The sequence below is a fragment of the Zeus faber genome (assembly GCF_960531495.2).
Source record: "Zeus faber genome assembly, chromosome: 6".
NCBI lineage: Eukaryota > Metazoa > Chordata > Actinopteri > Zeiformes > Zeidae > Zeus > Zeus faber.
This window is the reverse complement of record NC_137201.1, coordinates 36,143,632-36,171,566: the sequence shown is the minus strand read 5'-3', so window position 1 is coordinate 36,171,566 and position 27,935 is coordinate 36,143,632. Positions and strand designations below refer to the sequence as shown.

The following is a 27,935-nucleotide window of genomic DNA, read 5'->3' as shown; positions in this document are numbered from 1 at the left end:
TAGAACCTCTAGATAACCTTACACTCCGAACCTTATCACATAGAACCTCTAGATAACATCACACCCTGAACCTAATAATGTAGAACCTCTAGATAACCTTACACCCTGAACCTTATAACGTAGAATCTCAAGATAACCGTATACCCTGAATCTTATAACATATAACCTCTAGATAAGAACCTGAACCTTATATCGTAGAACTTCTCGATAACCTTACGCCCTGAACCTTATTATGGAGAACCTCTAGATAATCTCACACCTCCCAGGTGGTCAGGGTGGGGAAGCACATGTCAAGCTCCCTCACCCTGAATACAGGATCCCCCCAGGGCTGCGTCCTCAGCCCCCTACTGTACTCCCTGTACACACATGACTGTGTGGCCAGGTCCAGCTCCAACACCATCATTAAGTTTGCTGACGACACCGTGATCGTGGGCCTGATCACCGACTGTGATGAGAAGGCCTACCGCGAGGAGGTGGCTGACCTGTCACTCTGGTGCCAGGACAACAGCCTCCACCTGAACGTCAGCAAAACTAAGGAGCTGATTGTGGACTTTAGGTGAGGATCACAATCGAGGACGCACACGCCCTTGGTGATTAATGGGACTTCTGTCGACAGGGTGAGCAGCTTCAAATACCTGGGAGTCCACATCACAGAGGACTTAACATGGACTGTACACACAGACACTCTGGTGAGAAAGGCGAGGCAGTGTCTTTACCACCTCAGGCAGCTGAGGAAATGTCGGGTCTCGGTGAGGATCCTCAAGTCCTTCTACTCTGGAGCAGTGGAGAGCATCCTGACAGGCAACATTACTGCCTGGTTTGGGAGCTGTACTGCTCAGGACAGGCAGGCCCTGCAGAGGGTGGTGCGTTCAGCTGAACGTACCACTGGAACTACCCTCCCCCCCTTGCAGGAGTTATACACCAGGAGGTGTAGTAGCAGAGCCCGCAGGATCATGAAGGATCCTCATCACCCCAACAACGGACTGTTCCAGCTGCTGCGGTCAGGCAAGCGCCTCCGCAGTCAGTCAGCAAGACCAGAGAGACTGAGACTGAGTTTTTTCCCCGCAAGCCATTAGAACTGTCAATGCTGACGTCACCAGGGGTCCTAACTGAGCCATGCACTAGGCTCCACTACCTACTGTACTGTATGTAGCATACTGTACCGCATACTGTGTCACTGTTCAGGGTTGTTCGTGATGCCGTATTGCTGCGCCGTACTGTTGTATACTGTGCTGTATTATCCCAAACACTACCTCACTTTATTCACATGCCACTTTAATGCACATATCTGTATATACATAATTGCCTATTCCATATACATAAGCATATTCCCTCTATCTATTCCATTTTATTTCATTTTATTTTTATTGTATTTTATTTTATTCTATATATTTTTATTTTATTCTATAAGTATTCGACTGACTGTATTACATTTTAGGAGTCAGTTAATTGGGCTATTAGAAATTTTTCCTAGGACATATTGTGTGTTATCACCGGGTGCGTTGCATTACATTTCACTGCATATATGTATGAAAGTATGTATATGTAAGTGACGAATAAAAATCTTGAATCTTAAATCTTGAATCTTATAACGTAGAACCTCTAGATAAGCTTACACCCTGAACTTTATAATGTAGAACCTCTAGATAACCTTTCACCTTAGCCATATAACATAGAACATCTAGATAACCGTATACCCTGAATCTTATCATGTGGACACTCGAGATAACCATACACCCTGAACTTTATAACGTACAACTGCAAGATAACCATACACGTTAGCCTTATAACTGAGAACATCTAGATAACATTACACCCTGAAACTCATAACGTAGAACCTCTAGATTGGCGATTCCCAACCTATGAGGGTATTGCAAGTGGGCCGCCAAATCATGGGCAAAACACAGATTTTATTTAAGAAAATAAAAAAAAGATTATTTATTACAAAAACGTTTTTAAATGGAATTTTTTTTTTTTTATAATTTCATGGTATTTTTGTTTCGAACATATGTTAGGGTGTATTATGTCCAAGCTGGACTGTGCACCTGTACATTTTTGAACTTGCGGTGATTATCAAAATGAAGGTGAGACAGTCCCAACTGTCAAGCAAAAAAGAAAGGTTTGGAGAAAGTATAGGGCTGAATATTTATCTTTGGGATATTTTTGGACAGGCAGGGAAGACGAACCATTACCGCTGTGCGTGGTGTGTTCCGAGATTTTATCAAACAAAGCTCTGAAGCCATAACACCAACAGGATGAATTTTTCGTTAATAAACTCAAGGAGTATCAGGGCAAAAAGAAAGTCATGTGTGGGCACTGAGAATGCAAAGGCAGCAGAAGCGTCCTATCAGGTTGCCCAACTCATAGACAAGGCTGGTAAGCCGCATACAATCGGGGAGAATTTATTTCTTCCAGCCACAAAAGAGATGGTGGAGGTGATGTTGGGAAAGAAGGGGTGCAAGCTAATCTACCTCATCTCATTGTCAGATAACTCAGTCAAACGCAGGATTGACAAGATGGCAGAGAATGTGTCAGAACAGCTGATAACGAGTGTACAAGAAAGTTGTTTTTATGTTAAATGGATATGTGGGCCAGGCGAGTTGACCAGTCAAACTTTGAGACTCGTTTGAGAATTTTTTTGACAAAGGAAGAAATGCGTCTTCCCGTCACTATGATCAATCATGTCAAAGATTACCTGCATGGTTTGAGGACCAAGCTGTGCGAATACTTTCCCATCCCAGATGTGCAGTGCAGCTGGATGGAAAACCCCTTCGCCTAAGCCAGACTGCCATGCAACATCAGCCTTCTCATGAGGTGAGTTAATATTGATGTGCTCTTGTTATTGTTAGTTTTACGGTACGAACGTTATGCAAAAGTTTCATAGATATAGATTATTTTTTACCCAGCTCTTTTTTTGTTTTACCACTACTGCACCGTATGTATGAGAAGGCATATGATTGTTAAAATATACGTCCTCTGAGAAAGCACTGTTTAGCTCCTGTATCACTTCTGGTCAGATGTGGGCCAAACACTTTTTTGATTTTCAAGTGGGCCGTGAGTCCGAAAAGGTTGGGAACCGCTGCTCTAGATAACTTTACACCTGAACCTTTTAACATAGAACCTCTAGATAACCTTACATCCTGCACCTTATAACATAGAACCTCTAGAAAACCTTATATAGTGAACCCTATAACGTAGAACCTCTAGATAAGCTTACACCCTGAACCTTATAATGTAGAACCTCTAGATCAGGGGTCTCAGACTCGCAGCCCGGGGGCCAATTGCAGCCCCCGGAACGATATTTTGTGGCCCCCTGCCTGAAATCAAAGCTTGGTGTTAGAGCGGCCCGCGCGTTTTACCTCACGCGCGTTTTATATTTTTTAACACTTATGGGCTACCATATCTCAGGCACGTGACAACAACACAAATTAGCAATTTAACATGTTTCGGGACTGTTACCAAGTGGAGGGAAAATATATCCTGTCACCCAGTGCAATACGTTTTTTGTCACCCAGCCCCAGTCATGTCTTTTTCAAAACCTCCGGTGAAGAGAAAGGTTGGCGATGAGCACAGACAATTTCAGGAGAAGTGGGAGACGGAATATTTTTTTGTTGAACACAGAGGCATCCCAACGTATCTATATGCACGGATGAAGTTGCGGTGCACAAGGAGTATAACATCAGACGTTATTACTCAACTAGACATGCTGAGGAGTATGCAAAACACCTGGGAGAAGAGCAAGAGGACCTGGTCGCCAAACTTAAAACATGTCTACTGAGGCAACAAGATTTTTTCAAGAAAGCAAGCAAAGAGAGTGATGCGGCTGTCAAAGCTAGCTACGTGGTGAGTGAGATGATTGCCAAGGCAGAAAAGCCATTCACAGACGGCGAGTTCATCAAACAGTGCATGTTGCAAGTATAGTCTGCTAGGAAAAAAAGGGTCAGTTTGGCAACATTAGCATTTCAGCTAACGCAGTGGCAGAGCGCATTTCTGACATGTCAGGTAACATTTACGATCAACTGCGTGAGAAAGCTAAACATTTCCATTCATACTCAGTCGCTCTTGATGAGAGCACAGACGTCACGGACACTGCGCAGCTCGCAATATATGTCTGCGGTGTTGATAATAGGAGATATTCCGCCAGCTGTGTGATTCCATTGTGGATGCTGGCTTACTATGGAAGTGTTTTGCTGGAATAACAACTGACGGAGCGCCATCAATGACAGGGGGGAAAAATGGACTTGTGGCACATGTTCAAAGAAAACTGGAAGAGGAAGGTGTAGAAGAGGCTATTGCTCTGTACTGCATTATCCATAAGCAGGCCCTCTGCAGCAAATGCCTGAATTTTGACAATGTGATGTCTGACGTTGTGAAATTCATTAACCATATCCGATTCAGGGGTTTAAAGCACCGGCAGTTCCGTGCTTTTTTGTAGGAAATAGAGTCAGCATATGAGGACGTGCTCTACTTCACCAAGGTACGTTGGCTTAGCAGGGGGAAGGTCTTGATTAGGTTTTTTGAGTTAAGAGCAGAAGTGAAAGTCTTTATGGAGAAGTTTGGGATGACTGTTCCTGTACTAAGTGATCCCAAATGGCAAATGGACTTAGCTTTTCTTGTTGACATCACACAAGAGCTGAATGTACTGAACAAGAAATTTACAAGGCCAGGGCCAACTTGTCAGTGCTGCATATGACAATGTCAGAGCATTCTCCACAAAACTTGTGTTATGGAAAGCCTAGCTTTCCCAGACAAACCTCTGCCATTTTCCAGCATGCAAGGCACTCATGGATTCAGGCACAACATTCAGTGGTGAGAAGTATGCAGATACCATTGAAAAGCTACAGGAAGAATTTGATCACAGCTTTGCAGACTTCAAGACACACAGAGCCACTTTTCAAAAACTTTTTTGACCCCTTCTCCTTTGATGTGGAAGATGCCCCCCAGTGCTTCAGATGGAGCTCATTGACCTGCAGTGCACTTCTGGACTGAAACCCAAGTTCAGGAAGGTGAGTGGAAAAACAGACAAGCCTGGACAATTTTTAAAAGAATTGCCCCGTACCTTCCCTGAGCTTTCCAGGATGTTCAAGCAGATCATGTGCATTTTTGAAAGCACCTATCTGTGTGAAAAGCTCTTCTTCACAATGAACTTTTATAAGTCAAAGTTCAGGTCCAAACTTAAAGATGAGCATCTTAAACCAATACTGAGGGTCTCAGTTGCTTCATCCCTCAAGCCAAATGTGGCTCAGCTGTGTGAGAGGAAGCGCTGCCAAGTCTCTGGCAGCAAGGTGTAGGAGGAAGTAAGAGAAGCCTATGTTCTGAAGAACTGCTCATGTTCTGACTTGTTATGAGTAAAGATTGAGAAGATTTGATCAGTTGTACTTTTTTTTTTAAATACTTGAAATCCTTTTTTTTGTGGAATTCTTGATGCGGCCCAGCCTCACCCAGACTCTACCTCCAGTGGCCCTCATGTAAATTGAGTTTGAGACCCCTGCTCTAGATAACCTTACACCTTGGCCTTATAACCTAGAACCTCTAGATAACCTTACAACACACCTTAACCTTTAAAATGTAGAACCTCTAGCTAGCTTTATACCCTGAACCCTGAACCTATACCGTAGAACCTGTAGATAACCTTACACCTTGGCCTTATAACCTAGAACCTCTGGATAATCTTATGGCTTAGCCTTATAACATAAAACCTCAAGATAACCTTACACCTTGGCCTCATAATGTAGAACCTCTAGATAACCTTACACCCTGAACGTGAAGCATGTACCCTGAACCTTATAACATGGAGACTCAAGATTACCATACATCCTGAAGTTTATAACGTACACCTCAAGATAACCCTACACATTAGCCTTTTACCAAAGGACCTCTAGATAACCGGACACCTTTGCCTAATAATGTAAAACGTCTAGATAACATAACACCCCGAAACTTATAACGTAGAACCTCTAGATAACCTTACAGCCTGAACCTTGTAACGTAGAACATCTAGATAACCTTACACCTGAACCTAGTAATGTAGAACCTCTAGAAAACCATGCACTCTCAACCTTATAATATAGAACCTCTGGAAAACCTCATACCCTGAACCTTATAACATAGAACCTCTAGATAACTGTGGCAGACAAAGGGGTGTGGTCAAGCGCTGGCTGCGTACGATAGCACGGTTCCCTTTCCCACGGCCGCCAAGTTGACGAGCAAGCTCCCTGGAGCATGCAGTGACCAACCACCGGCCCGCCACCGCCAACCAGGAGCTAGCCAGAGGACCAGACCCACGTCTGACCCCAGGACCCACACGGGATTCGCCGGGTCCGCAGCCCATCGCTGTGCCCCTGAGGAGAATGTCTGGGGGTGGCGCTACGTCCATCCCCAGGACCCACATGGGATTTGCCAGGTCCACAGCCTATCCTGATGGCCCGGAGGAGAATGTCCGGGAGGGGCGTGCATCCGACCCCAGGACCCACGCGGGATTCGCTGGGTCCCCAGCCCGTCCTAGTGCCCCGGAGGAGAAAGACCGGAGCTAGGCCGCACCTATGGGCGTCGGGAGATGCCCCTTTTCTCGGCGCGAGGGTGGATCTATCAGCCGGGTTCTGTGGTGCTGCGGGACGCTCTCTCTCCTTCATGTGCTGTTTCCTCTCAGCTCCCAGGGTAGTGCTACTCCTAGGGGGTGCGGACACTGCGGGCAGCCCGGCCAGCACTGCCCTCGGATGAAACTCAGCCAGATGGTCTGGGTCGCTGGCCTGCTGGACCCCTCCCCCGGTCTGGAAGGGGCCTACCAACCAACCGACCAAGTACCGGTCAGGCTAAAAGGGGGTAGACATCAGGCTTTGTTGGACTCGGGCTCGTCGCAGATAATGGTCCAGCAAAGTGTCTTCGACCCGGGGCATAGGTGGAGGTGTCGGTAGGTAGAGGTTCGTTGCGTGCATGGGGATATTAACATGTATCCGATGTTCCGGCTCGAAAATCGTTACAAGGGAAAAAATCATAGGGTACAGGCTGCGGTTAGTTCCCGCCTGTCGCACTCCCTGATTTTGGGCACGGATTGGCCAGGATTTGACACATTGATGAGAGAGGCTGGGGGAGTGCATTCACGGTCGGTAGGGAAATGTGAGTGTTGCGTGGTGCACAGTGACGCGGAGGGGTCGTCGGTGGGTGCAGGGGCGGCGGGATCCCAAGTAGGATCTCCCCCGGTCCCTTTAACCTTCCCTATCGCAATTTTTTATGAGCAGTCGCGAGACCACACCCTACGTGGGGCCTTTGAGGGGGTAGTTAAACTCGATGGCGTATTGATGTGCCCAGACGCTGTGCTCACTCACCACTATTTTTCAGTGATTAGGGACAGGTTATATCGAGTGAGCCGTGACACTCAGACAGGGAGACGCTGGGAAATGCTCTTCCAGCCGGCTCACCATAACCCTAATAGGAGGTGAGGGATTGGCTGTCGGCCGGACAGCTCTCTGGTCTAAGTCGGGCGGAGGGGTATGTGGTGGACAAAGGGGCGCGGTCAAGCACCGGCTGCAGATGACGGCACAGTTCCCTTTCCTGCGGCTGCCAAGCTGCCTCGAATCAGCTCAATCAGCGCCCGTATGGTGCTGATTGGTCGACCTCGAGGCAGGGAGATTTCTAAATGTTTGTCTGTCTTGCAGAGGGGGTCGGTGCATGGGCTCGTCAGCAGCCCAGCAGCAGAATGGCATTCGTCGTGCGCCCAAGATGGTCATTATCATCATCATTATTACAATAATCATCATTCATCATTATCATTTGTTATTGATAATTGTGGCCAGCGTACGTTACTGTTTAAGGTTACAATAAAAACAATCACCATGTTGGCGCACCACCAGAAAGACTCCCCGTCTCCCTTCCTAAACCCTTATCTGTGGGCAGAGACTCCCACAATAACCTTATTCCCTTGACCTTCTGACATAGAACCTCGAGAAAACCTTATACCCTGAACCTTATAATGTAGAACCACTAGATAATCTCACACCCATCTTTTAACATGGGAGGGCTGGAGTCTGGGTCCGCTTGCCAGCTTTCAAATTATTCCCTCAACACGCCTACAGACGCTCCTAAACTTAGTCTTGGAAAAGCTAAGTTGGCTTTATCATAATAATGATATTATTCACATTATTCATGTGATTTTTGATCCTTAAATGAACAAACCAACAGTCATTAAACCGAGGAGAACAGCTACCATTAGTAATTGCGGCCCCAGTGTGTTTGTACCAAGGCCATTTAGGAAGGAAGTGGGGAAGACCCTAGAACTGAAAGTAGTTTGAAGCTGGATCAGTCTTCTACGACTCCAGTTCCTTGAAGAGATGGTCGACCTTAGAGGAACCCCTGGGCCACACCAGAGGTGTCAGTGTCGCGAAAGCACTACCCTGCCACGGTAATAAATACGAAAGGTCACACCAAGCAGAAGCGTCAGCATCACTAAAGCGGCATGCCGCAAGGCTTCTAAACCCGTTAGTTTTTTACACTTCAGCTCTATTTTTCCAGGTGCAAAGTGTAAACTGGAGCCTATATTCCATTCAAATGATTTATTTTGTGAAAATATTTAATCACCAAGCCTTTTTCTCTGATTTTCCTAAATAGTCGATGCAAATGACAGTCAGTATAATTTTGAAGTCATCAACCATTAGGGTATAATTCAAATGTCATTGAACAAACCTCCCAATGATAACAGTATTTTTTTCAAAAATAAAAAACTCAAAATGCACTGTTCCAAATTATTATGCACAACAGAGTTTCAAAACATTTTATAGGTTGTAAAGAACTGAAAATGGTCATTTGTTTAATTTGCAGCATTAGGAGGTCATATTTACAGAAATCAAAAGCTATTTCAATCAAAAACATCTTTACAGGCCAAGTTACATGTTAACATAGGAGCCCTTCTTTGATACTATCTTCACAATTCTTGCAACCATTGAACTTGTGAGTTTTTGGAGAGTTTCTGCTTGAATTTCTTTGCAGGATGTCAGAACAGCCTCCCAGAGCTGCTGTTTTGATGCCAACTGCCTCCCACCCATGGTGGCCATCCACCAACCATCCACTACTCCATCCATCTGGACCATCCAGGGTTGCACGGCACTCATCAGTAAACAAGAGTGTTTGAAAATTTGTCTTCATGAATTTCTGTGCCCACTGCAACCGTTTCTGCTCATGAGCATTGGTTAGGGGTGGTTGAATAGTAGGTTTATGCACAACTGCAAGCCTCTGGAGGATCCTACACCTTGAGGATTGCGGGACTCCAGAGGCACCAGCAGCTTCAATTACCTGTTTGCTGCTTTGTAATGGCATTTTAGCAGCTGTTCTCTTAATCCGATGAATTTGTCTGGCAGAAACCTTCCTCATTATGCCGTTATCTGCACCAACCCGTCTGTGCTCTGAATCAGCCACAAATCTCTTCACAGTACAATGATCACGCTTAAGTTTTCATGAAGTATCTAATGTTGTCATACCTTGTCCAAGGCATTGCACAATTTGACGCTTTTGGCAGCAGAGAGATCCTTTTACTTTCCCATATTGCTTGAAACCTGTGGCCTGCTTAATAATGTGGAACGTCCTTCTTAAGTAGTTTTCCTTTAATTGGGCTCACCTGGCAAAGTAATTGTCACAGGTGTCTGATTTTAGAGATCCAAAGAGCCCTGAGACACAATACCATCCATGAGTTTAATTGAAAAACAAAAAATGTAATGTTTATGACACTTAAATCCAATTTGCATAATAATTTAGAACGCGGTGTAGTATGCATCAACGACATATATAAAATTGCTAATATGCCTATAATATGTTCTGTGAGATCTCTGTCCTTGTAATTTTGCTTGACTTGTCTGCTGCATTCAACACTATCTACCAAATCCTCCTCTCCCCCCTCTCTGAAGTCCCCATTTTAGGATCTATACTCTCCTTGTCCTGCACCAGATCTCGGTCCAGACCATGATCTGGTGTTCCTTAAGGCTGGTTGGTGTGTATTTATTATTAGTACAGACTTAAACAAAAAGGTGGCTCGTGGGCCAAAGGCAAAATTATATGCTCGCTGGCAAACAGAGGTAGAGTCCAGCGCGTCTGCACTTGTGCGTGCTGCTGCCGTAACCTGGCCGATCCTTTGTGGTTAGCGCCTGTGTTGCCGGGTCTGATCCCGTCTCCAAAACCCACGCACCTTTCTTACTGTGGGGAAAAACAGAACCTAAATCACTTCCTGGTCTGAGATCGGACGAATCAGCAGAGCCCCTCTATTGATTCGCCTGATCCCCAGCAGCGGAGCCTGCATCACCTGTCTGCAGCGGTGGCTTGGCCATGACCCCTTGGCCCACTACACCCTCTACACCAGATCCCTAAGTCAGAGGTCACTTCCTCTGATGTCCCCCACTGAATTATCCACCTGGTCTCCTCCCCCTCCATCTGGACTCCTCCTTCACTGAGCTTTCCACCTCAGGAGAAGGAGAAGCTGTTCTCTCCTTCACAACCAATAAAATATTTTATCATAAAACTACAACTTACTGTGCCATCACCACCGCAGGCCAGGATCCTTAGGTTGGGAACTTTGGCATACAGTTCCAACCTGGCGAGAAAGACAAGCTTCATCACAGCTGAAAGGGTTAGGGTTATATATATATATATATATATATGTGTGTGTGTGTGTGTGTGTGTGTGTGGCTACGAGACTTTAGCTTCACTAACACTTTATTAACGCAGCAACCGGTGTTTTACAGTGTCTCTCCTCACATCCCCATGTCTCTACTTCCCCTCTCCCTCCGCCAATCACAGATACGCTATCTCACCCAATCACTGTCATAGGTGCCATAGCTGAACATGACTGAGAGGCTTCACAGCCTATATGTTAACGACAATAAACAGTCCTTTATTTACCTTAGCTGAACTCCTGTATATTAACGGAGTGACACTCATAATACAAAACACACTAAAACACTAACATGTAACCCAGTGCATTACACTACCCATTTCTTCTCTCATGTAGCTGGTTCTTTCCACCCCCTCTGCAGCACCCCATCACACATGCTCAGGGCTTCAAATATCGACCAGAATCCCTTTGTGACTCCAGAAAACATGGCAACCTCCTCCCATGGGGGTCTACAATATGTTGCCACCCATGTGAGCACTGGTCTGATGTCAATATTCTCCTCCAGTTTTTTCACCCACTCTGCCGTATCCACAGTTGGTAGTCCCTGGCTGGCTGATGGACTCTCTCGGCTCACCGCTACACATTTCACCTCGGTTTGCAGCTGCTCTCTCTCCCGTGCCTCATTTTTCTCAGTAATGGCAGCCATCGATGTTGCAGGGATGGCGGGAAAGTGGATCAGCGTTTCCATGTTGTGCACCTGGTCTGTGGACTAAAGTGGAATCATACGCCTGTAGCTCCTCAATCCATCCAATCCATCCTTCCGGCTCTCTGAAAGACATGAGCCACTGCAAGGCCGAGTGGTCAGCCCTGACTGTAAAGTGGAGGCCCCCGAAGTAATATTTGAAATGTTGGATGGTGCCGACCACAGTGAGCAGCTCCCGCCTGGTGACATAGTAACAACGTTCAGTCTTGTTGAATGTCCTGCTGCGATATGCCACCACTCTCTCTCCTCAAGGCATCACCTGGGCTGACATTGCTGGCATCAGTGTCAAGGGCGAAAAGCAGGGTGGGGTTTGGCGGGGAAAGAATAGAGGCCTCCAGGAGGGCTCTCTGTAGTGTAGCAAATGCCCCATGGCACTCCTCTGTCTACAAGAATCCCACCCCTTTTTGCAGCAGGCGGAATAGGAGCCACTATGCAGGAGAACCCCCTCTCTGAACCATTTGTAGTAGGGGACAGGCCCAGGAAGCTCTTCAGGTCCTGCACAGAGCTGGGGGTAGGCCTGTCCTTCCCATCTTGCACCGTTTCGTCAATGGTGCCGACAACGCCACCTCCAAGCATCTCTCTCTGGGGGTGCAGTTTTAATCCACCACCACCCTCTCCGGCTCACACCTGAGGGCCCTGAGTGCTGACTCGAAGGACTCACCATAAACAACAATGTCGTCCAGGTATACAACACACTCGTGGCGGGGGACAATGTTAAGTACCTTGTGTACCGGTCTCTCAAACGTGGCGGGGGCATTTCAGAGACTGAATGGAAGGACCTTAAAATGCCATATGACCCCGCTGGTGATGAAGGCAGTTTTTGGTCTCCGCTCAAGAGCCAGGGGGACCTGCCAATACCCACTGGGCAGGTCCAGAGAGGAGAACCAGGGAGACCCTGCCACTGTGTCAAGGGCCTCATCAATACATGGAAGGGGGTAGGGATCATTTTTGGTCACTTTGTTGAGGGGTCTCAAGTCCATGCAGAACCATCAATCATCCTTCAGCTTTTTTGGAACCATGACGATCGTGGAGGCCCAGGGGCTGGTTGAAGGCTCAATGAGTCCAGCCCACTGCATCTCTCGCAGGGCTTTGTCCACCGCTGTCTGCCTGGCGAGGGGAAGGTGTCAGGGTCTCAGCCTAATGGGCTGTGTATCTCCAGTTTCAATGTTTTGCTGGATGAGTTCTGTCCAGCCCACATCGTCCTCTGACAGTGAAAAACAGTCCTTGAACGCCACCAGGAGCTACCACAGTAGATCCTGTTTACTGGGAGATAGTCCATCACAGTTTTTCTGCCAGACCTCCCTCTCGACCAAGACTCTCTCCCCCCTGTCAGACGGTGCGACGGGTACCGATTGTGTGTGTAGACCACAGGCATGCAGGCAGGGTGGGGGGAGGTGAGGTTAGCTTGTTGGGGGAGATGCAGCAGGCAGCCATGTTCTTTGTTGTATCAGCTGCCAGCAGTGCAATGGTGGGCAGCCCGGCTGGGGCGGATGCCTAGACATCAGGAGGACCTGTACATCTGGAAGAGTGAGAGTTTCTCTTTTTGTGTTAATGACACAGTCCAATGCCCGAGAACATCCAGTCTCAGTATATAGTCCTGCAGGGTCACGACCCACACTGGGCAGCAAACCAACTTTCCCACCCCCAGAGTCACAAATGCCTCCCCCACCATGGGAGCCCCCTCTCTGGTGACTGTCTGAAGTTTCACCATGGTGGGGAAAACAATTGTTCTATTTTTCACCATGTCAGGTTTCACCAGGGTTGCTGAAGAACCTGTGTTGACCAGCGCAGAGCAGCATGTCCCCTCAATAGTCACTGTGGCGTATCAGCCGTCTCCTATACAGATTCGGCCAAGAACCACATGTTGCTCCAGCTGGCCGTTTAGATCACCTGCCGGTCGCCACGCCTCCCCTTGGCTGCACTGTGCTGCTTCCTCACTTGGACATGGTCTGGACACAGTGCCAGGGGTCTGGGTAGTCCCGATTATGTGGTCCCCATCCCGTTTCTCTTAACCGCAGGTGTATGAGAGAAATGCCGGACCAGGTAGCCAGACTCTCCACATCCCCAGCAGGTCCTCAAGCGTGGCCGGTTTGATCTTGGAACCATCCCCCGGCAGCATCTTTCACCACGGTATAGTCACAGCAGTCCAAAGTTAGCACCTTGTGGAGAGTAGGCTAGTGGCACAAGAAAACCCTGTAGGTATAGCTTTTTACTTCTGACACCAAATGTAGCATCCCTCAGTTAGAGGGCTACCAGACTTGAGCTGATTTCACGAACACTTTATTAATGCAGCACACAGGTTACTGTAGGCCAGGGTTAGGCCAATGCCAAAACAAGAACACCTGTCTGTTTAACAGTGTCTCTCCTCACATTTCGCTCCCCGTGTCTCCACTTACCCTCTCCTTCGCTCTCCGCCAATCACTGTCATAGGTACCGTAGCTGAGCATGACTGATAGGCTTCACAATCTATATGATTACTACATTAAACAATCCTTTATTTACCTTAGCTGAACTCCTATCTCTTAACACAGTCACACTCATAACATAACACTAACATGTCACTCGGTTTGTTACAACATATATATATCTGTATATATATATATATATGCGTGTATGCCTGTGTGCGTGTGTGCATGCGTGCGTGCGTGTGTGTGTATACCAATCAGCCATAACATTAAAAGCAGGACAAATATCCATGAATATTGTCTCGCTCCCCCTCAGGCCACCAAAACAACTCCACAAAACCTCTGAAGGTGTCCTGTGGTATCTGACACCAAGACGTTCACTTTTTCACCCATTTGTGCTACAGTAGTTCTTCTGTGGGATCAGATGGGCTAGACTTGGCTCCCCATGTGCATCAATGAGCCTTGGGCCTCATGTCCCTGTCGCCGTTTCACCGGTTATCCTTCCTTGGACCACTTTTGGTAGGTACTAACCAATGCATACTGGGAATGGCCCACAAGACCTGACGTTTTGGAGATGCTTTGACCCAGTCGTCTAGCAATTACAACCAGCCATTAACTAAAAAGAGAGAGCACAGAGACACATTCCTACATGTTCATTCTTCCCACGGGCAGTTCAAAACCACTACGGCTCATGTGTTCTGAGACCATGGAGCAACGTAAAGCGTCACTATGAGACCAAGCACAGATCTTTGGAACAAACACACCTGCTCAAATCTCAACTGAGAGCACAGAAAATAAAGGATGTAAAAGCCCAATATGATGGATCCACCAGAATCCTAACACATTCATTCACTGCCCAACAATATGCTCACAAATGTTCCCTTCAAGTTGCTTGGATTTTGGGTCAACATAAAAAAGCATTTACTGACAGAGAGGTTGTCAAGGAATGCATGAGTGCAGGAGCTGAAACCATATTTGAGAGGGAAAAAAAAGAAGAATTTTGTGAACAAATAAAGCAAATACCTAGGTCTGCATCATCAGCTACAAAGAAAGCTGAAATTTTAACCCAGGATGTGCTCGCACAACTGGATGAAACGATTCATCAGGCTCCATGTGTAGGCTAGGCTGTAGATGAGTCCACTTATGTGTCTGACAATGCTCAGCTGTTCGTTCATGGAAGGATGTTCAACCAGGAGAAGAAGGAGATCTGTAAAGACCTGTTAGGTGTTACACCCCTTCATACCAGTACAAGAGGAGAGGTGAGCTACATGGCCATAAAGGAAATGCTAGCCAACTGGGGGATAGAGCCCAAACAGGTGGTTTCAATGACCACAGATGGAGCCCCTGCCGTGGTAGGGAGAGAGAAAGGAGCTGTGGCAAGAATGAAAGAGGACATGAAGAGGATGAAGAGGATCTCTTATCATTGCATTATTCATCCATCGGTCCATCCGTAGGGAAATCACAGCTTTCTTAGCACAGGTGAAGAGCCAAAAGTCAACACCATTTTCTCTATTCTTAGAAGATGAGAAGAAGATAGATATTGTGGCTTTTTTGGTTGATGTCACTTCACACCTGAATTAACTGAATTTAAAGCTACACGGCAAGGACAATTCAGTTTGTGACCTGATGACAGTGCTTCGCTCCTTCCAGGGGAAACTTGAGGTGTTGAAGGAAGACCTGCAGGGAGACTGTGCACACTTCCCAACAGTGCAGAAACGGGTTCAGGCTGAGAGAGCTGGATCTTCTTTTGTAGACTTTGTTGACAAGCTGATTGTAAACTTCAGCAAACATTTTGACAGCTTCAGCCTTGGACAGCGGCTCACCCTGTTCATTCAGAAGCCATTCCTTATCAAAAACCTCAGGGGGTTCTCAAAGGAACTTACGCAGCACTTCAAGCGGGCAAATGATGGGCCTCTCCAAATGCAACTGGTGGATCTCCAATAAAATGTGGACCTGAAAGAGCATTATGGAGAAACTGACCCTGCCACTTTTTGACTCCAAATAGTTAGACTAGAGACTAGAGACAGCTTTCCCAGGTCTGAGGAAAACAGCCCTATACATATCCACCATGTTCAGCTTTCTCCACAATGAACATTATTAAAACCAAATATCATAACATATTCTCATGTACATATCATAACATATTTTCATGTACATATGTAGGTGCTCAATGAGCACCTACATATGTACATGAGAATGTCTCTGACACTATTCCAGCCCAGATTTAAAATCCTGGCAGGACAAGCTAAAGCTCAGGCTCAATGAGCACCTACACATGTGCATGAGAACGGCCCTGATACCATTCCAGCCCAGATTTAAAATCCTGGCAGAACAAGCTTAAGCTCACCTTTCTCACTGAACAAGAGAAAGTGTGATATATGAGGAAAAGAAAGAGAAAAGTTTTAAAGCTGTTCAATTGTTAGGATTATTTATTTTAAACATTTAGATAAGTTAGTTACATTAGTTAAGATGTGAAATGGAGAATACAAAAAAGAAGGGAAAGGTAAACTCAAGCTGCACTTTTTAATGAAACACTTTATTTTAAGATGCACATCTTTAAAAAGCTCTGTTATGTATTTTATTTTTAAATGCAGCCCTTATTTAATTTGAATTGAGAAGAATATTTATTTATTATTAGAGTACTTATTATTTATAATCCCTCCAGTTCAATTTGAAAACTGATAATAAAAATTGTTGAAATATTATTGAATTGTAGTTTATTTGATTGACAGTCAGTTGTTCACTAAATACAGATGTTGATACAACTACCAGGCTACTTCAATATGGCACTGAATCATAAAGCAACTTAGACATTATCATGTTCCGGACCTTTGCTTGAGGACATTTTCTCTCACCGAACCTCTTTGAATTGAATAGCCCTGGTGTAGAGTATAGCAGTGTTTTCCCTATATGCACCTGTCAGTGGTGGTACGCTAATAAGTGCTTTTTTTTTTTGAGGAGAGGAGGAAAGGAGAGGGCTCTGTCTTTTCTCTTCAGAAACGAACGTTATATTATGTTGCACTATGGACGCTTCATACAATTCACACACTTGTGAGTAAAAGCATATAAAGGAGAAACTTTGCACTTACCTGATAATGTCAGCACAACAATTATAACAATTATTAGATGTTTTAATTGTTATGGTAGATGTCAAAAATGAAGCAAGCAATGCTGATCACAGATTCAGGATTATCATTGGCTGAAGGGAAAACAGTCCTGCAACTTCATGTGAGTATCGCACAGTAACGTTACAGCAAACGCAGTCATTTGATAGTAATACGCAAGGAAACACATATCCATGAAATAAACATTTTGAAGCTCCATTTTGATAACGTTTCGTTTTGGTTAAAGAATTCCCAAAGACAGTAGATATTCCACATGCACCGATTCTTCTTGAAGGCAGGCCTTACTACAGCACAGTATGTGCGAGGGCCACCACATCAACTCCATCCTAGGGGAATCTGTCTTATTAAAAGTTCTGAACACATATTAATAGTTGTGCCAGCAGTAGTACTAATAGTAGTGTAATATATATAGACATACAGTGTATATATATATATATATATATATATATATATATATATATATATATAAAATCCCTACTAAGTTCTGTAGATATTCTGATATTTTATGCAGCTGTTAGAGTTAGATATGGGTTAGGTATTGATATGGTATAGGTTAGGATCAGCAAGTCAGTATATTGCATTCGGGACACTGTCATCAGGAACACTGTCATCAGGAACCCTGCTCTAGAATTTGGTCAGATGGGACAGCAACACTTCCCCCGTTCGGTTCGTACCTCTCTCTGGATTAGATTGGGTAAGGATGAGATTGATAACTTCCCCAGTAGGGAAGGAGTTTGGTTCATACCCATTTCTGGGTCCACCTTGGGTTAGGTCAAACACCTGCCGAGGGTTGAGGTACCACATAAAGGATTGGATCATCTTGGCCCCCTGCCAGAAGACATAAAGCCATTTAATGCCTCTATATTCTGCAGCACTGAAAGCTCCGGAGTGGAGATGTAGTACAAGCTACCTGATTTCCACCACTTTTAGGGTTAACAAACACCAGGACAGGCTTCATGATCTGGGAGGACAGCGGCTTGACCAGAAATGTCTTCCAGCAGCCATCTTGAAGCTGACAGTAGAAACACAGCAGAAATAGAAATAAATCAAATCTACTCAAGGCCAGACAGCTATTCTCATATTCAAAGTATATGTTTGGTATTCTTCAACCCAAGCCATTGTTCCTGGCCTCAGTTTGGTGTTGGGGGTATATGGTGGATGGGATGGCTTGAGCAGCCACACCTGATGCTCGTTGGTTAGGCTAACGATCATCAGGTTTAAAAACCCCATCCACACACTCATTCAGGATAGCAGCCCTGTCATGACATATTCCATCTGCTCTTGGCTAATTCCACCTAGCCTCATCTCTACAATAAACTGGTGTTAACAACCCATCGTAGTCTGTGCCGGAGGGCCCTGAACACGTCACTTGGGTGGCATGTGGTGGCCAAATTGCCACACTGTTTTTTGCCACTGGTCTGTATTTTAGCATAGTGAGAGTTGTGAAGAGATTTGGGGGTTTGATCAGTATGTATTAATTTGGAGTTCTGACCTCAGCTCTCTTGCTGCTTTTTAATGATGTTCTTTTTTTCTTCTTACTGGACTTTAATGATGACTGCAAAAGGAAGGACAGACAGATGTGCAGCTCAACATCGGAATAACTTTACATTTTTAACTAAAAATTAAACACTATTAATTTGTATTAGTGTGAATTCATGGGTATTACTGTGTATCACTGTATTAGTACACAGTGTGTACCTGAGGTCTGCGGACCCTCACTATCCAGGTCGGGGGGACAATCACGGTGGCATGGACCCCCAGCAAGCAGCACTCCTCGATGTGCTGCAGCAGGAAGCAGCTCACCTTGTTGTGGTACTGGAACACAGAGGGACGTTCACACTCAAACATTGAGATGTTCTGCTTTTTCCAACACAATCACAAACCATCTCCAGGATGGCCTTGATGTTCATCCTCATCCTCCTCTGCCACGACCAACGGTTCAGTTCAAGCTGGCAGAGCTGGCCTTCCTCATGAGCCTTGATGCCATGTCCCAAGCACACAATGTCAAAAAAGAGTACACTGGCCACCACCTGCAGATGTCAGCTATCAACACCTGCAGAGCATCTGCACCTCAGCCTCCCGAGGAAGAACAGCCTGCTGTGTTCTTTCTTATGGAAGGCTGCAGGTCTCAGAGGGGAGGCCATCTCTACCTCCCCTGAACCTGCAGGAGCCCACCATCTCTCCCTCTTCCCCTGAACCTGCGGGAGCCCACCATCTCTCCCTCTCCCCTGAACCTGCAGGAGCCCACCCTCTCTACCTCCTCCCGTGAACCTGCAGTAGCCCACCATTTCTACCTGTTCCCTCTGAATGGACACAGGGGTCAGGGGCTTCCTGCTCCGTCAGAAGTCCACCACCAGCCCCTTCGTCTTCCCTATGTTGTGCTACAGATGGTTATTGTTGCACAATCTGATGATGCTCTCTATCGGACCTCTGTCCTCCTCCTCGTTGTCCTCTATGATGCAATCCATGTTGGAGGAGTCGTCAGAGAACTCCTCAAGGAGGAATTCTCCGGAGTTGAAGCGGAGGTCAAGGGTGTAGGGTGGGAGGGAAGGATTGGTTTCTCCAGTAGCAGAGGGGGAGCAGTATGGTATGAGATAACATCAGAGAAGAGCAGAGAGACTTACTGCCTGTTTGCACCATGAGCAGCTGATGGCCACGATCTCTTTGCTATAGAATGAAAACGTGTGTTGAAACCCCTGTTGGTCAGAGAAGATGAATGAGTAGAAGGCGTGGTCCAGCAGCAGGGCACAACATGTGAAACCAGGTACCAACCTTCCCACATTCTCCACATTTTCCAGTTTGACGTCTGCGGTGAACCCAGTGATGTCGGACCCTGCCCCCCTGAGGACAAACCGGGTTATGACGTGTTTTACTTGGACTCAGCTGATAGAGTTTGGAGCAGGGAGAGAGGGAAGAAGAAAGGCAGGTGGAGAGAGAGGAGAGAAGGAAGATGAAAGGGATAGAGGGAGGGAGAGAGGGAGGAGAGAAAGAGAGAGAAGAAAGAAGAAAGGGAGAGAGGGAGGGATAGAGAGAGAGAGGGAGGGAGAGAAAGAAGGAAGAAGAAAGGGAGAGAGGGAGGGATAGAGAGAGAGAGAGTGAAGGAAGAAGAAAGGGATAGAGGGAGAGAGAGAGAAAGAGAGAGGGAGGGAGAGAAAGAAGGAAGAAGAAAGGGATAGAGGGAGGGAGAGGGAGAGAGGGAGAGACTGACTTTTAAGGTTTCTTTATTTGCACTAGGTCATGTCACAACAGCAGAAGCTTGATTATGTAGGAAACAAAAAACAAAAAAATTGAGACATACCACAGGAAAATCACAAGTTAATAATGAGGGGATCATACTAGACAGAGCACAGCACCTCCCCAACACCACAAACATATTTAAAAGTGTTCAATTTTCCAGTCAGTTTGTAAAACTCAAACTCCACCCTGAGGTCGGCTGAGGGTAGACCAATTATCATCTGGGCTGGATCCACTGACCCCTGACCCCTCACAGCGTTCTTCCTGCTTTTCCAAACCCCTGAAACAGTGTTCACCAGGACATGGACAGATTTGTTTGACACAGTGTAAACAGGACCGAAGATAAGGAGTTTAAACTTAGGTGTGTCGCTTTGATGCAGGTGTAGTAGGCAGCTTTCTTGCTCACTGCCTCAAACTTCCCCAGCTTGGGGGTCCAAAAGACAGGAGGCTGTCCTGCTCCTCCTCCCACTGCACAGCAGGATAGACCGTTAATGAAGGACACACATACTCACACTCATCATCCCATGAGTCAAACAGAGTACAGGTCTCCATAAATGCTCTAGAGGGCACTGGCAGGGAAGCACAGACTTCATCCACCAACGTCTGGAGGATCTAATGCCCGTTGTCTCCATGAGCTGCTCCACCGATCTCTTCAGCAGATGACCCAACTTGACATACCCAGCCCTGTGCAAGCTGGAGCGCAGGCTGGAGGAGGAGAGGAGCCCAGAATCCAGCAGAAGGTTCCCAAACAAAGGCCCCTCACACAGCCCCTCATCCCAGGTGTAATTGTGATATCACGGTGGATCTTAAAAACCTGCCATGACTGCAGCACTGACTGATAGAAGGGAGTCAGCCCTGATAAGTCTATCTCCTCGGTTCGCAGCAGAAACAGTTGCTTGTCATAAGAAAGGCACCTTGACCGCCTCAGCAGCACCTTCACTGTGATCAGCCAACTCTATTACACCCAAAACTGTACAGCAGCCTCTGCGCCGTCTGGAGGAGGAATGCTGTGACCCTGGATGTAATATCAATAAGGCCTTGCCCCCCGCCTCCTGGACTGGTAGATACAGGGCTGCTGCTCTGATCCAGATCTGACCAGACTAGAAGAGGTTCACAATGGCCTTCTGGATCTCTTCTAGCAGGCCTCTGGGTGGATGTAGAACTGATACACTGTGCCATAAGGTCGAGGCAACCAAGTTATTAGCAACCAGTACCCTCCCCCTGTATGACAACTGGGGTAGCAGCCATTTCCAGCTGGACATTTTGGCACACATCTTCTCCACCACACCCTCCCAGTTCATCACCTGATACTGCTCCAAGCCTAAAAACAACCCTAATACATTATTCCTCTCTTTTCCCACCTCAGGCCCCCTGGTAAACTGGGAGTTGTTTTCCCCTCCCGCTTTCCCATCTGCAAGGCCTCACTTTTTTCCCAGTTTACCTTAGCAGATGAGGCCTTCTGTTACAACCCTAAGCAAACTTCTAAGCTCTGGACATCACCCTGGTTGTTAATGAAAAACATTGACATCATCTGCGTAAGCGGGCTCTGTGGGAGCTCCGGTAGGGAGAGTCGACTCATCTCTTAAAATGTTTAAAAAAGGTTCTATAGCAAGGGAGCAGAGTTTTCCAGAGATGGGACAGCCATGTCTGATCCCTCTCTGTACAGGGAGTGGACGACTCAACCCCCACCCACCTTGATCATGCAGGATGCTCCTTTGAAAAGGAGCTCCACATATTTAAGAAAAACTTTCCCAAATCCAAATGCCTTTAAGGTTGAAAATAAAAAGCCATGGTCCACACGGTCAAAAGCTTTCTTCTGATCAAGGGATAAAATACCAACATCCATGTTATTAATATTACACTGGTCAAACAAATCTCCCATTAAAAACAAATTGGTCTTTGATAGATCTGCCTGGTTTTAGAGAGAGTTTTAGAGAGTTTTAGAGTCGTTGATTTTTAAAGACCAGTCTTATTGCGTAATAAGACTGGTCTTTAAAAATCAACGACTCTAAAACTCTTCAGCCTATTGTCCAGGACTTTAGATAAATGTTTATATTCTGTGCAATGGGTCTCTCTCTCTCTTTCTTGGGTATGAGAGAGAAGGCTCCTCGCCCGGAGGAGACTGGTAGTACACCAGTCAACACAGATTCCAGTAGCACCTGGTGGAGATCTTCTCCTATTAGGGTCTGGAAATGCTTAAAGAACTCTGGACCCTCTATTCCAAGACCACGCCCAGACTCCAGCTGGCCCACAGCAGAGGGGAGCTCCTCCATTCCGATGGCAGCGTCCAAGGCATCCTGCTGCTTGACCTCCAGCCGAGGCAGCCCCTGAAGAAGCTTGGCAGCACACTCTCCATCACAGTCCTCCGCCCTGTAGAGGGTGGTGTAGAAGGCATGCTTCCTCATCTCTGCCGGGCTGGTGATGGTCACCCTGCCATCCGGAAGATGGAGACAGGCCATCTGTCTGGACTGCTGAATAGCCTTCTCCAGGTTGAAGAAGTAGGAGCAGGGGGCGTGCTGAGGTAGCGAGACCTGACCATGGCACACTTTACTCTCTCCTGGAGGAAAGTGTTCACCTTCTGCCTCTTCTCCTGCAGCCTCCCACCAGCAGGGGCGTTTCCACTGAGGTGGCTTCCCTCAATATCTCTTATCTCCTGCTTCAGTGTTTTTATGGCTTCCTTAACCCTGCTGGTGGAGTGAGCTCAGTGTCGTTGGCAGAAGACAAGGATTTGTGCTTTACCTACCTCCCACCACTGACTCAAGGAGCTAAAGTCTCCCTTTCTGCTCCTCCAGGTTTCCCAGAATCATTTAAAACTACTGCTAAAAGTGCCGTCTTGCAACCACTTTACATTAAAATGCCAATAAGAAAAGTGCTTGGTGCTATGTAAAGTGCATAGCTCCAGAGTGACAAGGTGATGATCTGTGAAACCTACAGGGTGAATGGAACTGTCTAGTAACCTGGAACTGAGTGCGTGTGATATGTTAAGCCCGTCCAGTCGAGCTGCACTGACCCAACTGTCTAAAACCTTCACCCATGTGTACTGTCTGTCTGTCGTAGGTTCTGTTCTCCATGTGTCCTTGAGGTCATGCTGAGCTGTAAGTTCAGACAGATAGGTGGAAGAAACGCTGTGGGGTTCCTTACCGGTCCTATCCAGACTTTAGTCCAATGTACAGTTCCAGTCCCCTCCCATCACAATGTAGTCACTCTGATCCCCCCACTGAAACTTTTCCTTTAGCTTTTTAAAAAAGCTCCACCCTCTTTGAACCTAGATTGGGAGCATATACATAAATAAAACAGAAGGTAGAACTTCCTGCCCCGCCCTGACCATCTGAGCTTTACCTGCTTCTATCTCAGTGCTGGTTAGAACCCTGATGTGTGACCCTTTTTGAAAAGAGGATTGCTGTCCCTGCACTGAAATTAGTTCATGGCTGAGAACAGCTGCCATGAAACTAACCCTAACCCTAACCCTACACAACAAACAAAAACTCACAATAAATAAATAAATAAATAAAACAATCAATTGAACTACAAATTAAAACATAAATAAACAACAACAATCTACAGAACAAAATACACAAAGAAAGGATGAAAGTAGATTCACTTTTTCAAAGACCAATTATCAAAGACCAAAGTCGCTCTTACCAACTGCACTCACTCAGGCACACAACTCCAGCATGGAGAGAGAGAGAGAGAGAGAGAGACTGACCTCTCGCACTGATCGAGAACCTGTCTCCCGGAACGATGGTTTACATCTGAAATTAATCTGAACAGAGAAGGAGGGTGGAGCAGGTTAAAGGTGGAACACCTTCAAGGTGGAACTGGTAGATGGTGAAGAAGCTTGAAGGTGGAGCAGGTTGATGGTGGAGCAGCTTTAGAGTTGAGCCAGGTGAAGATGCAGCATCTTCAAGGTGGAGGAGGTTGATGGTGAAGAAGTTGGAAGGTGGAGCAGGTTGATGGTGGAGCAGCTTAAGGGTGGAGCCAGATGAAGATGGAGCATCTTCAAGGTGGAGCAGGTTGATGTTGGAGCAGGTTGATGGTGAAGAAGCTTGAAGGTGAAGCAGGTTGATGGTGGAACAGGTTAAACGGGGAGCAGAGTGAAGGTGCAGCAGTTGAAGGCGGAGCAGGTTGATGGTGGAGAGGCTTGAAGTTGGAGCAGGTTGATGGTGGAGCAGCTTTAGGGTGGAGCCAGGTAAAGATGGAGCATCGGCAAGGTGGTGGAGGTTGATGGTGAAGAAGTTGGAAGGTTGAGCAGGTTGATGGTGGAGCAGCTTTAGAGTTGAGCCAGGTGAAGATGGAGCATCTTCAAGGTGGAGGAGGTTGATGGTGAAGAAGTTGGAAGGTGGAACAGGTTGATGGTGGAGCAGCTTAAGGGTGGAGCCGGATGAAGATGGAGCATCTTCAAGGTGGAACAGGTTGATGATGGAGCAGGTTTATGGTAAAGAAGCTTGAAGGTGGAGCAGGTTGATGGTGGAGCAACATAAAGGTGGAGCAGGGTGAAGGTGCAGCAGCTTGAAGGTGGAGCAGGTTGATGGTGGAGCATCCTAAAGGTGGAGCAGGGTAAAGGTGGAACAGCTTAAAGGCAGGGCAAGGTGATGGTGGAGCAGCTTACCCTCTCTAGCTGCTCCATGCACATGGTGTGGATGGAGATGTTGCATCCAGCACATTTTCGTCTCTCCAGTGATTTTTGCTTTTGGAGGAAAGGTTGTATAGTCATTTATTTATTTGTTATAGGGCTAGTGGCGCAATGGATAATGTGTTTGACTACGGATCAGAAAATTCTAGGTTTAACTCCTGGCTAGCTCGGAATTCTTTTGTATATATGTGTTGTGTGTCATGTGACAAATAAAGATTCTTAATTCCTAATTCTTAATAGTCAGTGTAGTTTGGATGTGTTTTACCGCGATGCAGGCCGGGCCTGCAGAGCCGGGCCTGCAGAGCTGGGCCTGCAGGGCAAGCCTGCAAAGCTGGGCCTGCAGGGCAGGCCTGCAGAGCTGGGCCTGCAGAGCCAGGACTGCAGAGCTGGGCCTGCTGGCCTGCTGGAACACTGTACTGTGGCTAACCTGGGTCTTAGCGATGCAGTTCTGCTCCCCAACGTAACACAAGTCTCCAGATCCACTGGTTTCAAACCAGATGTGCTCTCCAAACTGGGCAGTTTCCTGAGACACAAAAGATTCCACCATCAATGGTATCACTTAAATAAAAATTATAGATAATTTACAAATCTGGCTTCATGAAATAATAATATTTCCAATAAACAATAATATTTAAGGACAATAATAATACTGGGCAATGACTCTTAATAAAACAAATAGATGTAAATATATATGTATGTATATGTATGTATGTGTATATATAAATATATATACACAGTATATATACTATATATATATATATATATATATATATATATATATATATATATATATATATATATATACGTATATTCTCCCCCTTCCTACTGAAGGACATACATATAACCGGTACAAATCCCAAGGTTCGGAAAACAGAAAATGTTATACATTAAATTCCTCAAATTCCATAGTTAAAACCCACCCAGGAGAGGACTAAGTGACCCTAAGGGGGGTCGGCAGGGCTTACCTCTGGGATAGTTGTCTTTAATATCAACCTTCACCCCAGGTGAACCTGCTCAATGTCATGCACTGGTCTAAAACAACGACTGGGACTAACCCTAACCCAAAGGATGGGTTTGAAATGACTGACGCAAGACTCGCAAAGGATTTCTTGAGGCCGAACAAATCCTTTAAATGACCCAGGAGTCGTGAGTCACTCAAAAGAGTTGTTTGTGACTCTGTAACTGTCGTGAGTCACAGGATGAACTGAGACTCGACCCGAGAGCCTCAAGTTGCAAGTCACACACTCCAAGCAGAGACAATGACTCCCAACCGGATCCTGGCCGACATCCGTGAGCCAGGAGTCACACATCCGCATCTGCTGAGAGAGAATTCCATTTCCAACTTTTCCGTCTCTCATTCACCAGGCGTTACACCAACTGAATTGAACTAATTGAGAGTCAGAAAATCGAGTCACTCGCCATCAGGCGAATCTCTAAAAAGGGTCAAACTTTTCATCACAATTTCAAATTGAAAATCTATCCACCTCCAAATATCTTGGTATAATGGGTAGATAATAGGTCGTCATTTATACACCATCATCGCAGAAAGCTGAAATTGTAGCTTGGATTCGACCATATTCTCCCGCCCTAGCCCTGAAAGCTCTTTTGGTTTATTAGTAGATGTCCACTCACTGTGTCTTAGATCAACTTGTAAAATCTAAAGACATCCGAAAATCCCCCCATATCTGACAAGCTGTATTTACTGCACCCTTTGCTCTCATTGTCGCCCTTTCTTGGTTGGACCTCCACCTGCAGGTTTCCTCTTGGGGTGAAGCTGCACCACCTTTTCTGTGTGTCATTGTTTATCCTGTTGTTGTAACTCTTTTCTGCTTCACTGCTACGTTTGCTATGATGTTTTGAAAACAAGCACCTTGTGAAAAGAGAGTTGGCTCTAGGCGAGTTTGGGCCAGGATTAGGGTGTGGTAAGGGTTAACTCTAGTGGTCCCTGGACCAATTAAACTGTTAAGTTATAACTGGTTTTGTTTAATTATTTATCTCCCACTTATCTCTCATATTTAGGTAGTCTAGACCTAAGTAATCAATTAATAATATTAATGATAATGATAATAATATTGAAGCAGTGCAAGAGGGCGGCATGGAGACACCTTGTCAGCTCAGGCTCCTGGCGTGCAGGTAGGGAGAGAAACAGCAGCTTTGATTAGGAGGGCTGGGCAGTTGTGGATTCCTTTTGTTTGCTCAGTAGGGTGCTCCTGAAGGGAGAAACAAGCCCATTGAAGAGCTACTCAATGCCTAGGCAACCGCAGAGACGCTATTGGTATGTACACTTGTTTGTATTTGATAATGCGTTTGATCTGTGAGTAGATATTATGATTTATGTTGGATCCATGGGAGTCATGTGACCAGTTTAACTGAATACTGTTTGATTTTATTTGTTTAACGGGGTCAAAAGGTCAGGTTAATTTTTTTTCCGATTTAAAACATTGTTCATGTTGTTTAAAGTTTAGATAAATAGTATTTAAAAGACGCATAAAGAGGAACATGCTAAACAGTTTAAATGTTCTTAAAATAAATAATCTAATATTAATAATTTAAAAAATAGTAGTGATAATAAGTATTCAATGATAAAAGTACATTTGGAGAAGATTTACAGTGACAGGATGAATATATTCAAAATAATGCCCTTCCAACCTGATTTAATTTACATTATTTTAAGTGACGGAAGGAAAGAATATGGTGACCATTGCATGTTGACTTACTGACAGAAAACAATGTTCTCTTTTGTTTCTTTTATTTTTATCAACCTAACACACCAAAGTGTGGAGTTGTCCAGTATCCTCTGTTCGTTTCTGTGCCGCGTTGAGTTTAGGCAGGCATTGAAAGTAAAAAAAAAATAATAATAACTCGACAAAAACAATACACATTCAGTTTCAAAAAACACCCAATGAAAGCCCTTTTTCATATCGACTTTCACAGTCACATCAATTCAGTGCTTTCTGCCAGAGTTGGATTCTCTTCAAAATATGACATCATTTTACAGAACAGTATCTGAGTCAGCTCCTGAGATGATGAACTTACACTCCAGTCAACGGAGCTGCTGAGCTCTGGGCTCTCAGGGTTCCTCGCTGGAGCCGACGGTGGCTGCAGGCTGGACTTGGAGGTGGCTTTCCTGGAACCAAACAATTCAATGGAAAATATTCAGTTTAGTACCTTGTGGCGGACA

The 27,935-nt window shown here is 45.7% G+C and overlaps 1 protein-coding gene across 1 annotated transcript in view; it reads right to left on the bottom strand.

Annotated features, from left to right (window-relative positions):
* Nucleotides 1-27,935, bottom strand: part of dgkzb (diacylglycerol kinase, zeta b) — a gene marked incomplete at both ends in the record, with an annotated part of 85,127 nt that overhangs the window by 35,043 nt on the left and 22,149 nt on the right. The window contains 11 exons of the mRNA XM_080002997.1: nucleotides 10,513-10,573; nucleotides 17,633-17,715; nucleotides 17,798-17,899; nucleotides 18,380-18,442; nucleotides 18,586-18,702; nucleotides 19,512-19,583; nucleotides 19,660-19,728; nucleotides 23,828-23,884; nucleotides 24,731-24,808; nucleotides 25,182-25,277; nucleotides 27,791-27,881. Coding sequence (XP_079859123.1) covers nucleotides 10,513-10,573; nucleotides 17,633-17,715; nucleotides 17,798-17,899; nucleotides 18,380-18,442; nucleotides 18,586-18,702; nucleotides 19,512-19,583; nucleotides 19,660-19,728; nucleotides 23,828-23,884; nucleotides 24,731-24,808; nucleotides 25,182-25,277; nucleotides 27,791-27,881 — 889 coding nt within the window. The remainder of the gene's footprint in view (nucleotides 1-10,512; nucleotides 10,574-17,632; nucleotides 17,716-17,797; nucleotides 17,900-18,379; nucleotides 18,443-18,585; nucleotides 18,703-19,511; nucleotides 19,584-19,659; nucleotides 19,729-23,827; nucleotides 23,885-24,730; nucleotides 24,809-25,181; nucleotides 25,278-27,790; nucleotides 27,882-27,935) is intronic.